This window comes from Neodiprion virginianus, chromosome 4 (genome assembly GCF_021901495.1).
Source record: "Neodiprion virginianus isolate iyNeoVirg1 chromosome 4, iyNeoVirg1.1, whole genome shotgun sequence".
Classification (NCBI taxonomy): domain Eukaryota; kingdom Metazoa; phylum Arthropoda; class Insecta; order Hymenoptera; family Diprionidae; genus Neodiprion; species Neodiprion virginianus.
The window spans coordinates 23043287-23053779 of NC_060880.1; the positions used below are offsets into that span (position 1 = coordinate 23043287).

The 10493-nt window shown below is 35.4% G+C and overlaps 2 protein-coding genes across 4 annotated transcripts; one reads left to right on the plus strand and one right to left on the minus strand.

The window, feature by feature from the left end:
• Window positions 1–555: 555 nt before the first annotated feature.
• LOC124303354 (protein ALP1-like) lies at window positions 556–2137 on the minus strand. Its single transcript, XM_046760451.1, has 2 exons — window positions 1891–2137; window positions 556–1788 (listed from the first exon to the last, which is right to left on the minus strand). Exons 1-2 carry the CDS (start codon window positions 2085–2087, stop codon window positions 681–683), a joined length of 1305 nt encoding a protein of 434 aa, XP_046616407.1. The 5' UTR covers window positions 2088–2137; the 3' UTR covers window positions 556–680.
• A 273-nt stretch (window positions 2138–2410) lies between these two features.
• Window positions 2411–10301, plus strand: LOC124303353 (PC4 and SFRS1-interacting protein). Of its 3 annotated transcripts, none has more exons than XM_046760450.1 (13): window positions 2411–2943; window positions 4369–4439; window positions 4604–4764; window positions 4937–5142; window positions 5580–5787; window positions 5904–6017; window positions 6145–6490; window positions 6694–6868; window positions 6961–7014; window positions 7439–7504; window positions 7631–7763; window positions 8138–8294; window positions 8527–10301. In XM_046760450.1, exons 1-12 carry the CDS (start codon window positions 2863–2865, stop codon window positions 8245–8247), a joined length of 1725 nt encoding a protein of 574 aa, XP_046616406.1. In that variant the 5' UTR covers window positions 2411–2862; the 3' UTR covers window positions 8248–8294; window positions 8527–10301. The 3 variants fall into 3 exon arrangements, with proteins under 3 accessions (XP_046616406.1, XP_046616404.1, XP_046616405.1); XM_046760449.1 differs by having other exon boundaries at window positions 2412–2943; window positions 8580–10301; XM_046760448.1 differs by having other exon boundaries at window positions 8138–10301.
• Window positions 10302–10493: the final 192 nt, after the last annotated feature.

The window sequence follows — 10493 nt, forward strand, 5'->3', positions numbered from 1 at the left end:
AGAGTACACCAACCTGTTTTGACATCACCGACAACCAAAAAATCTTGATTTTCATTTTCTTTTATGAAAATTCCATTCCATAAGTCTCCTGTTTGTTTTTTCATTTCGTTATTTATGTTTAATATTTCACGTCATTCTTTATGTATAATTGTAAGCATTAAAAATTACTCCAATTGCTAAAATTAAGGTCAACGCGAAGCGGCGAGATAGATGAAGGAACAAAAATTAACTACAGTTCACAGTTCTCAGGAACTATGAATTTTTCTCGGTCGAACTTTTCTCTCTGACACCAGCTTCGATAATCGTTGAGAAAAAGTCGTAAAAAAATATAATCGTTCCCTTCGTCGCTTGCACTTCGAACAACACTCTGGCCATTCACACTCTCCGTAATTTATCGAAATTTCCCAGAAGTCCTCGGCGAATATCCAAAAACTCGAGAATCTGTGTAATTTTGTAGGGATTCTTTTTTCAATTGTCGATGCTGCTTAGTCAAACAGATATTTTCAAAAGTCTTTCGTACACAAACAAAATTCGAATAATATAAAACCAGTAATGGCATTTATTTATTTCTGTATAAACATTGTACAAATACTGTCAAATACAAATACAAGCCGCGGCCGCAGTGCTAGTAAATAATTAATAAATGAATAAATACTATGAACTTGCTCGTAGAGCAACGACTAATAGTTACCTCGTTCAATAGCGGTATATTGAAATGGCACTATGCCTGTAGTATTAAAGTATTCACAAAATTTATCTCGTATCTCTAGAGCTTCGTTACTGCTTCGGTTATTTCTCAGATATAGGGAGGCATTCTGCCCTTCGGATAATTGTACTGCATTACAATTACTATCAACGCGGGTTGAGATTCTGTAATTATGCGGTACGTACCATTGACTGGAATCATTGTTAGATTTATTGATTAAATAATTATGTAAAAGCACACACGCGTAAGTTATTCTCTCTACTTTTTGAACGGAGAGAGATATCGTAGAAAGTAAAACGCGCCATCTGTTTGCCAGTATGCCAAAAGCGTTTTCAACAGTTCTGCGAGCACGGCTCAATCTGTAGTTGAATATTCTTTTGTCAAGCGTCAAGTTTCTATCCGGATACGGCTTTAACAAATTAGGTTTCAAGGCAAATGCGTCGTCACCGACAATCACGTACGGTAATTTGTAACAAAAGCCTGGAATTTCACATGGCGCAGGTAAGTTCACAGTTCCATCGTTGATCTTAGTCCATAATGGGCTCTCACGCAAAACAGCAGAATCGTGCATACGTCCATTTCTTCCGACGTCAATGAACAAAAATCTGTATTCAGCATCGACAAGACCCAGAAGCACAATGCTGTCTTTTCCCTTATAATTACGGTAAATCGATCCGTCACTTCGAGGGGGACGAAAATTGATGTGCTTCCCATCCAGCGCACCGATGCAATGAGGAAAATTCCATAAAGTATCGAATTTGTGAGCGATAACCTGCCATTCCTCCGGCGATGATGGGAAATTCCATACTTTTGAGTCGAGTACTTCTACTATTGCTCTTAAAGTTTCGTCAATCACTTTTGAAATTGTGTTCGCGGCTATGCGAGTGGAGTAGCTCAAATCCTGAAAGGTATTGCCCGTTGCTAAATATCGAAGAGTCACAGTGAGTCTGTCCCTCGGTGATATAGCTTGACGCATAACGGTATCCTGTTTTTTTATGGCCGGAGTCAGAAGTGTCAACAACTCATTCCAGTCATCTTCCATCATTCGAGTATAATTGGTGAAACTGGCTGGATCTTCAGGGCTAAACAAAAATTTAGTATAAATATGCATTGAAAAGTCAAGTATAAAATTGAAAATCCAAAAAAGTAATAATAAATAAAATGAAAATCATATAGTTACATACCCGAGCTCACGAAATACCATATTTAGAACATTCTGTCCTCTATCACGCCGTAACAGCCACTCGCGACTCCACAATTTACGTTTTCGTTGTTTCAGTAGATGTCTACGTTTAAAAGCAGTTGCTACAGCTGACACGATAATTGCTTTCCTACGTCGAATTATTTCAGCCGCAATAGTTTGTTGCACTCGAGCGTCCATGGTACTGTTGAGGTTAGAAATGCTGGGACTACGTATTCGCCTATACTTTCTCTCTAAGCTCCCTGCACGCCAGCACGCCTAGCGACAAGCATCGTGTGAAGCCAACCCCACGAGGGTGCCATCGTTGCACCCAGCGCCACAGCCAACTTGGAACCCAGCGGTAAAATCTAGCAAGCAATCCAGCAGCAAAACAAGCGTCGTGTGCGAGGGGCTTTATATCAGTGACTCTAGTCTCCATGCAACGACCATTCGAGTTCATAAACCGCCAGCACTGCCCCCTTGTTTTTAACGATGGAACGACAGCAGCGGTCGAAAGTCACGTGACCATCCGCTACGTCCCCCATCGAGCTTGGATACAAGAAGAGGTTGCGAACGTTTTGTTTACCACGACTTGTAGAAGACATATTTGGATTTTACCGATATTCATGGTTACATCCATGTACCGTGTACGGTTGTGGTGATGCTCACAACCTTGAAACATTGCTAAAATATTGTATTTCGAAGTTAATCAATCAAAAAATTCGGCGGGCCGCGAGTGCCACTCAGCACGCGCAAGTGACGCAAATACGCAACACCAAGAAGCCGCAGGGCCGCGCATTGCGTTGTGTGTGTGTTTCTATACTGTTTTTAGTATCAGGTTTTTGATGAGGTGAAAAGAAGTGCTTGTACCGCAAAACCAAGATATGTTCTTCGTACATTAGCACGGTGTGACTGCTCGTGTTTACATTGAATGAATTATAAGCAGCTTGGATTCGTTCGGTAATATATTCACAACATGGTTAAGCTGCAAAGGAAATTTATTGCTGGCGACAAAGTGTTTGCGAAAGTTCGAGGTTACCCACCATGGCCAGCCAAAGTAAGTTTGTTTTTGAACTTAGCGTCTTACATAATTGTTGTTTTAACTAAATATATTCTACCCTCATTTCATTTCTCGCCATGCCAATGTGTCTGATATTAAATCGCGCCGACATCACGCTAATCGTCAAGCCTCAATGCGCGTCCGAATTCCAGTGTTGAAATACACAACTACAATTACATACAACTTTATTAATCACCTGCACTATCAACATTTTATACCTATCAGGTGTACAAAAAGACCGCCATTATTTTCTTCAACATAGGTTAGCTGATGTCGCACAGAGTCAGCATATTCCTATCATCTTAAGAGCGCAACTTATTCTCTTGGAAAAGTTATGTACTTTATTACCACGGTAACACACATGCACATCATCAGTCCTTGTGGAGGTGGAACGATTTAACCAGCCGCCATATTTCCAGCATTCGTAACAATGATGTCAACTATCTTTAGTCTAATCAAAAAAACTCATTCGAATTAGTGCCTGTACCTTACATCTGTTACCAATCGAGCATACGTCTTATAGACTGATACCATATGTCATTTTTTGTTTATGTCCGATTCTCCCTTGTTATGATTCAGTATTAAGCATTTCACTTCCTTCATGCTATGCTCCCTATCAATTTCAGCACCGAATCAAGGTGAAGTTACTGTTACTATGGTATTGCTGGGACCAAAAATACTGACTTTATGAAAATTGTGACTGAAGGAATATTATTTGCGCTTCTGTAACTGGCTTATTATTAAAAATCATATTTCCATTAGCTTCAATCTAATATAATAGTCTTCTTAAGTTCAGAATTTATTGGACGCATGCTAATATTCTATTGCTCATGTTTCGCAGCAAAAAACGAATTGCACAACGGCTTGTTTGAATAATCTAACACATCTGTAGCGTGTTTAGATGTTATCTCTGCCTACTAGCTTCAGCTGTATTTGAAATACCGCTTTGGAGCTATCTCATGTCAAATTACATTTTTTTGTAATTCTCATTTACCAAGTCCAAGGTTTTGCATTAATTGGACAATTTGTATCTTATGATAACAGCATTAACTTAAATTGCATTTGATTAGAGACTCAGTCATCTTATAAATTTTCATTTCGAATTAATTATATTTTTAAACATCGTCTTATAACAATAGTAAAACCAAATTACTGGTAAGCATTTTTTAAGATGTTCAAGCATATTTAGTTTCAAACTGCGAAAGCGACTTTGTCTCCAGAATCAATATTTTTAACTAAGGTGATACACTTGTGCAAATATTTACATCTCATTTTTAGGTTTGAACTGTTACTGTAATATTAAAATCATATCAACTTGGCAAATTGTAATGGAATTCAATGTTCGCTTTCCAGTAATGGATGATTCATACTTCAACGCTATTCTAGTTACTGATCTAATGATGTTATTCTTGATTCTCATAGGTCGAAAGTGTCACTGATGCCAATACAAAGAATGCAAAGTATAATGTTTACTTTTATGGAACAGGTGAAACGTAAGTGTTGTTGTTAAATTTTATACATACCAAAAATCCTGTATTTTATTCTAGAAATGAGTCAATCAAAGAAATCACAAATTTTTATCTGATTGATTGATTTTCAAATTATTCCTACAAAGCCTTGATTATCGTAAACAATACAATCTCTTTAATCATGACAGAGCTGTGTGCAAAGTTGAGGAATTGTTCGCCTATGCGGACAACAAGGCCAAATTTGGCAAGCCTCTGAAACGGAAGTTCTTTCACGAGGGTTTGCAGGAACTTGAAGATGAACTTGAAAGTGATGGAAATACTCACATCAATAAAGGCCCTGAACCTAAAGGTAGAATTTTTTTCACACAATACCGCCAGTCACATATGTATCAAAGTGTGTAAAAATTGTAAATGAACAATGTGTTGTAAATAAAGCCATTGTTACTTTGAAATTCTAGCCGAATTAAAAGTTTTCTTGAAAATGGACCATGTGCATGTGTGTTGATCATCTTTTCTTTCAGACAAGCAGACAACCGACTCATTAGAAGATGGTAATTCTACAGAACAGTTGTTAACAGTGAGTGCATCTGATAATGCACCGGATAGTGATGCAGAGGGTGGTGCCTTAGTAATTGATGAGGGTGAAAAAAAAAAGACTGTTAAACGGAAAGCATCGTCAACCCCAGCTGCGTCTAACACAAATTCATCTACACCTTCCAGTAACCAAGTAAGATATTTCAATCCTAATTATTAAAATAACTTGTGCAGGTAGTTCATGCCGAGTACTATGTACAATATTATTTTCATATAGAACTATGCTTGAGTGTATGTTGTTTTTTTCTACTAAGTAGTAATACTTCTTAATAGATTATCAATTAGGGAGAATCCGTAAATTTGTGCACATAATATTGAGAAATACGATGTTGCAATATGGATCCCAAGAATAAATCAGGAACTGCCGATGTATTTTTTTCAAGCATGAAAGATACATGCGATAATTCCGTACATTAAAGAAAATCCATATTTTATAAGATAATAGAAATGCGAGGGATAAAAACTCCATGCAATGCTCATTTGCTGTTATTTTTTCGTGTTGATAAGTATGCAAAGACAAAATTACTGTTTACTCCATGTATGCTATAAATAGCTATTGATATCAAATAGGCCACGCCAGAAGTGAAAAAAAAACGTGGTGGCCGTACCAAGGCTACGTCTCTTATTGCTGGGGAAACACCTAATAAGCATGAAAGCTTGCTTGTTGGTCAAGATGACGATATGCCTAGCAAAGAAGTTGTCAGTCGCAGTGGTAGGAAAATTAAGCCCAAACGTTTTGCCGATTTCTCCAGTTCCGACAAGGATACTGAAAAATATGGTAATTGTCTCACATTTTTCTACTCTTATAAAAGTGCTTCTTTCTACTCCTGCGTTATTTATTTATCGTTAATTCCATCAAATTTGAAATAGATAAAATTTTCCTATTCATTTCAGATAATTCCGCAAGTCCTAGAGTATTGGGAAAAGGTAAACTTGAGGATACTAGTGTCAAAGAAGTATCTCCACCTAGAGACTCTAATAAAGCTAATAAAATCAGTGCAGCAGAAAGTTAGTATAAAAAGTTATTTTCGTTATATTGGCCAGTTTTTTAATGACCACTATTAATGCAATTTAGTAATACCAAAAAAAAAAAAAAATTTGCATCTATGAGATTTATCTAAACTACTTTCTGCAGAGAAAATTGATGAAACGAATGAAATGGAAACTGATGGCGAGTCCTTTTCCACAACCAAGTCTGCAGATACACAGGGTCGCTTTTTGTTGGCTCGCACTTTTGCCGGGGAATATGTTGGCATTAAACTAGATGTGGACAGGCCCAAATCCTTTGAAAATGAAAATGCACGAACACAATGGGATTGGGAGACTGCGACAAGTGCAATGAAATTAAAAGCACAACTGGAGAGCGGTGCAATTTTACCAGAGCAAGTAAAGAACTCCTTGGATTTCAATGTACATGCTTCTGGTGATGATACAAAAACGTCCAAAGACAACGTTTTGCATCAAAAAAAATACAAACTGAGGTAAGAGACTTTTCAGTTTTTGAAAGTAGTCAATTTCACCAAGTTATATTCTTATGCCTTGAGCCTCATGAGTAACGTAAAATTGGTACAGAAATTCGATTACCATGATCCAGTAAATTGAGATCACTTCGAGAATTTTCTAGACGAGCATTTATCAGTTATAAAAAAATGGATGATATTTTACGGTAACATGTTTTTAATAGGTGGCTGCGCATAGAGTCACAGCTATTGCAATTGGATGCACAAATCAAGTCAAACCTTGCCTTGGACAAAGCAGATGCTGACAAATGTTTACACGCTATGGATGACATGCTTGCACTCCCAATTGATCCCCTTATGCTTAAAAAACACCCGCATATTGTTGAGACTGTCAGAAGGGTAAGATTCATCATTTACCATAGGTAAAAATAAAAATTTATATCTGGAAAATATATTTAAATCTCATCTTTTCATATATTTCTGTATTTCAGTTGCGGAGATATATTGGAAACCTAGCTGAGTGGAAATTGACCGAGGAAGAAGCAGTAAGCATTTCAATATTTTTCATAAAATACAATGGACATGCTGTCTAAAAAATCATATCAAATAATGAAATAATGATGGAATAAAAGTTTGATAACAGTGACTGAAGTCTTCCAGGTTTAATTTCACGAGACTAATTTATTCTCTTATCTAATTTTGTTTGTAAACAAATTCTCTACGAATTTCACGATTAGGATTTTTTGTTTTTCTAGCTTGACTGTCTAGTACTACTGCGTCACTTATCTACTTCGAATTCACTGAATCTTGACTTGAAACAATGTTTTATCGAAGGTTCTCGAGAATTTTCCCAAACGAAAATGCTTTGAATTGCATTCATATTTGGCTCTTTCCTCAATTGAATAAAGCTCGTACAAAACTCTACTTTTCGTGTAAAATTGAGAATGTAAAATGTTTTTTTCATTTCAGGCTGTTTTCAAACAAAAAGCGGAACAGATTAAGCAAAAGGCTGAACATATATATAACAAATTTAAGGTAAGCGCAACATCATTTTATCTGCACGTAGCACAAAAATAAAGCTACATTTCCTGTGCGTCAGCGGCGCAGTAACCTGTTTTGAAGCAAATACTTTATTACTACATGCGTACGTTTTCTCCACAGGCTATGTTTACCATATCAGGAGGGCAAACGTTTTGGCAATCATTTTCTGATCAGGTCATTCATTTCAAAGAATTGACAAAAGATATGCCTGAGGAAACAATGTTTTCCCTCATGGCTGACCCCTCACATCCTGGTGAGTGATACATTACTTGTACACATGTATTCAGTTCAATAGTTTTATGTTTCATTCAAACTTTACAGCTAAACTTGAAATAAGTTCCCATTCAGTATCTAGATCTAGAAAAAACCCAACTGTTTTCTGCAATCAAAGCTTTATAAATGGAGCACCAATTAAAGGTGCTGTTGGAAGCAAGGCGTAATTTTATGTTTATTCAAAAATTGCTGTAGGACATTCATTGTAATTTACTCTCGTTTTATGATTTGTAAGAAAATATACACACTGTGGTTGTCAACTGTTTTTCTGATCTGTTAAGAATACTGTTTGTTCTTCAAACTTTACTTTGTATTTATTTGTGATTACGTTCAGATGTGCTGTTCATTTTCCAGTTACAGAAAGAGCCTTTCCTCTAGACTCTTTACGAGATGGTGCCAGTGATCAAACAGAAAGTATAAATGAAACTGGTCTAGGTGAGGAAGCAGGAGGTTCAGAACCTTAGACAAGTCTTATCTCTGTGGAGTATGAAACCAAATCACATCAGATACGGTATGCACAGACTTCATGTTGCTTATCATATTTTTACCCATCAGAGGCGAAGAAACATTTCAAATAACCAAATTTTGTTGCACTTTTATGATTTATTTTTTTACCGTCGAAGCACATCATGTAAAAATGTGTATTAGTAAAAATTGAAGCACGAAATTCGTTATTTCATTTCCTACAGCATTATATGTTTTTACTAATATGATTTTGTGCTTTTGCATTGTTGCTTTAGCAGGTCATTCAAGTATTACACAATGTTAAATACGATATTCCTCGGCTTTGTAACAGGTTTATGAGAAGCAACATGTGATTTAAGTAAAGTTGACTGGTTGTGCTACGCATGGATGAACCAGGAAGACAATGCCTTTCATTATAATATCGTTAGATTATTCTATTAAAATTTCTCTTTTTTCAATTCATCTCTTTCCTTTCCCTGATATATTGAAGATTCTTTATTGAAGTTCGTACAACTTTGGACGCTGCCAAAGAAAATACTTTTTTGTAACGCATACATGTATACACAGTTGTCATTTCTCAGTTCTCAACAACAATATCTATTGTCAACTCTTTTAATTCAATTTGTTACACAATTATTAGGAATTAAAGTAAATAAGATTGTAAGTTTGTAAATATAAAATTACGTGCTTGACTGTGAGTAGTGGTCACGTACGTTTGTATTCTATGAACAGTTGACATGCGATAAACTTAATCGAACTATGCAAACAGAGTATTTTTATGGCATATATAATTCGTTTATTGCACTAGTTGATTCTCGTGTTCAAAAATCAAAACCTTACTTAATTTAACCCTTTAAGCCAGCGGTTTCTTATTCTAAAAGCACTGTTAGTATTTATCCTTTGCGTTTTGCCATTCACACCTCAATACATGAAATACTTTACAGGTTCAGTTATCTGATGTATTATTGAATCGACTTATAAATACACTTCTATCTAAATAATAATAGCAACCAAGTATAAAAAATTTGCAGAAATTAATTAGGTTTTTTGTAACAACAAACGTTCTCTAGATATGTATGGTATTGATATCGAATTTTTTTATCATTCTGGGCTGTTAATCATGTTCTCTTACGCTTGTGTGTCATAAGTGTGTTATTTCATGACGCGAAGATTCCAAGTGCACAAGTTTAATGCAAACATAAATTCATGGTCATTTTGTGAAAGATACATTTTTAATTTGCATTATTTTTGTCAAGCAGCTAGAAGTTAGATTACTAACTTCAAACAATGCAGTACATATCTCATGATCATGTTTCCTAATTAATTACATTTTCCTTCATTATTAGCAGAATTGAATGCGTTTTTTTGGTAAAGATGCCATACTTACTGTATCTCCCCATTGAATATTCCTTATTGACAAGATACTTTAGTTTGTAAAGAACTACAAGGAAAAAAGAGTCGATAGAAACATGGTATAACGGTTTCTTCAATTGTTCTTAATGAACTGTATAGCCTGAATAATTACATACCAGGCAACGGTACTTTGACCAAACGAAATAAAATATCCCAAATCTGATTGTTGTCCCGCAAACTTCACGATTTACTATTTATCTGTCAGAGTTTTCGTTGAAGTGTTATGACATTACTCGAATGGGTATTGACACTAAAATGTGTATCTTTAAAATAAGCACAACAATAACGAAATATGAGGATGCACTTATTGCCACCTAGTTTTTGACAAAGATTAAAAAAAAAAAATTAGATCGTCAAAGGATATATCTAACAAGCCTTTAGAGCACATTGACAATATGTATACATTATTACATCGCTCTTTATTCATCCCTGTGAGAATGTTCTTCATTTAATAACGTTACAATTCAGTTAGTTATATCTTTGAGTATGGTAGACATAGTTTAACGTTTGCAGTAATGTAAGGGAAAAAAATTGATAATTTTACAGCGAAGGTTGAAGTAAGGAGACCATTTCAAATATCTCATTTTGAAGTGCTTATTTCAATTGTAATCATATTTTGAATAAAAAATGTTTAAAATAACATTCTATTGGCTTTTAATTGAACATGTACTCTTTACACATTCCACTCCCAAATATTATACCTGTAAATGTATGTGCAAATGCTGAAAAACATCTCAAGTTATTGCTTGTTTAAAATTTTCGGTGCTAAATTAGACTGATTTTAATGGCAAGCGATGGTGCTGAATTTGGATTGTTGCTGTACAATAAATCC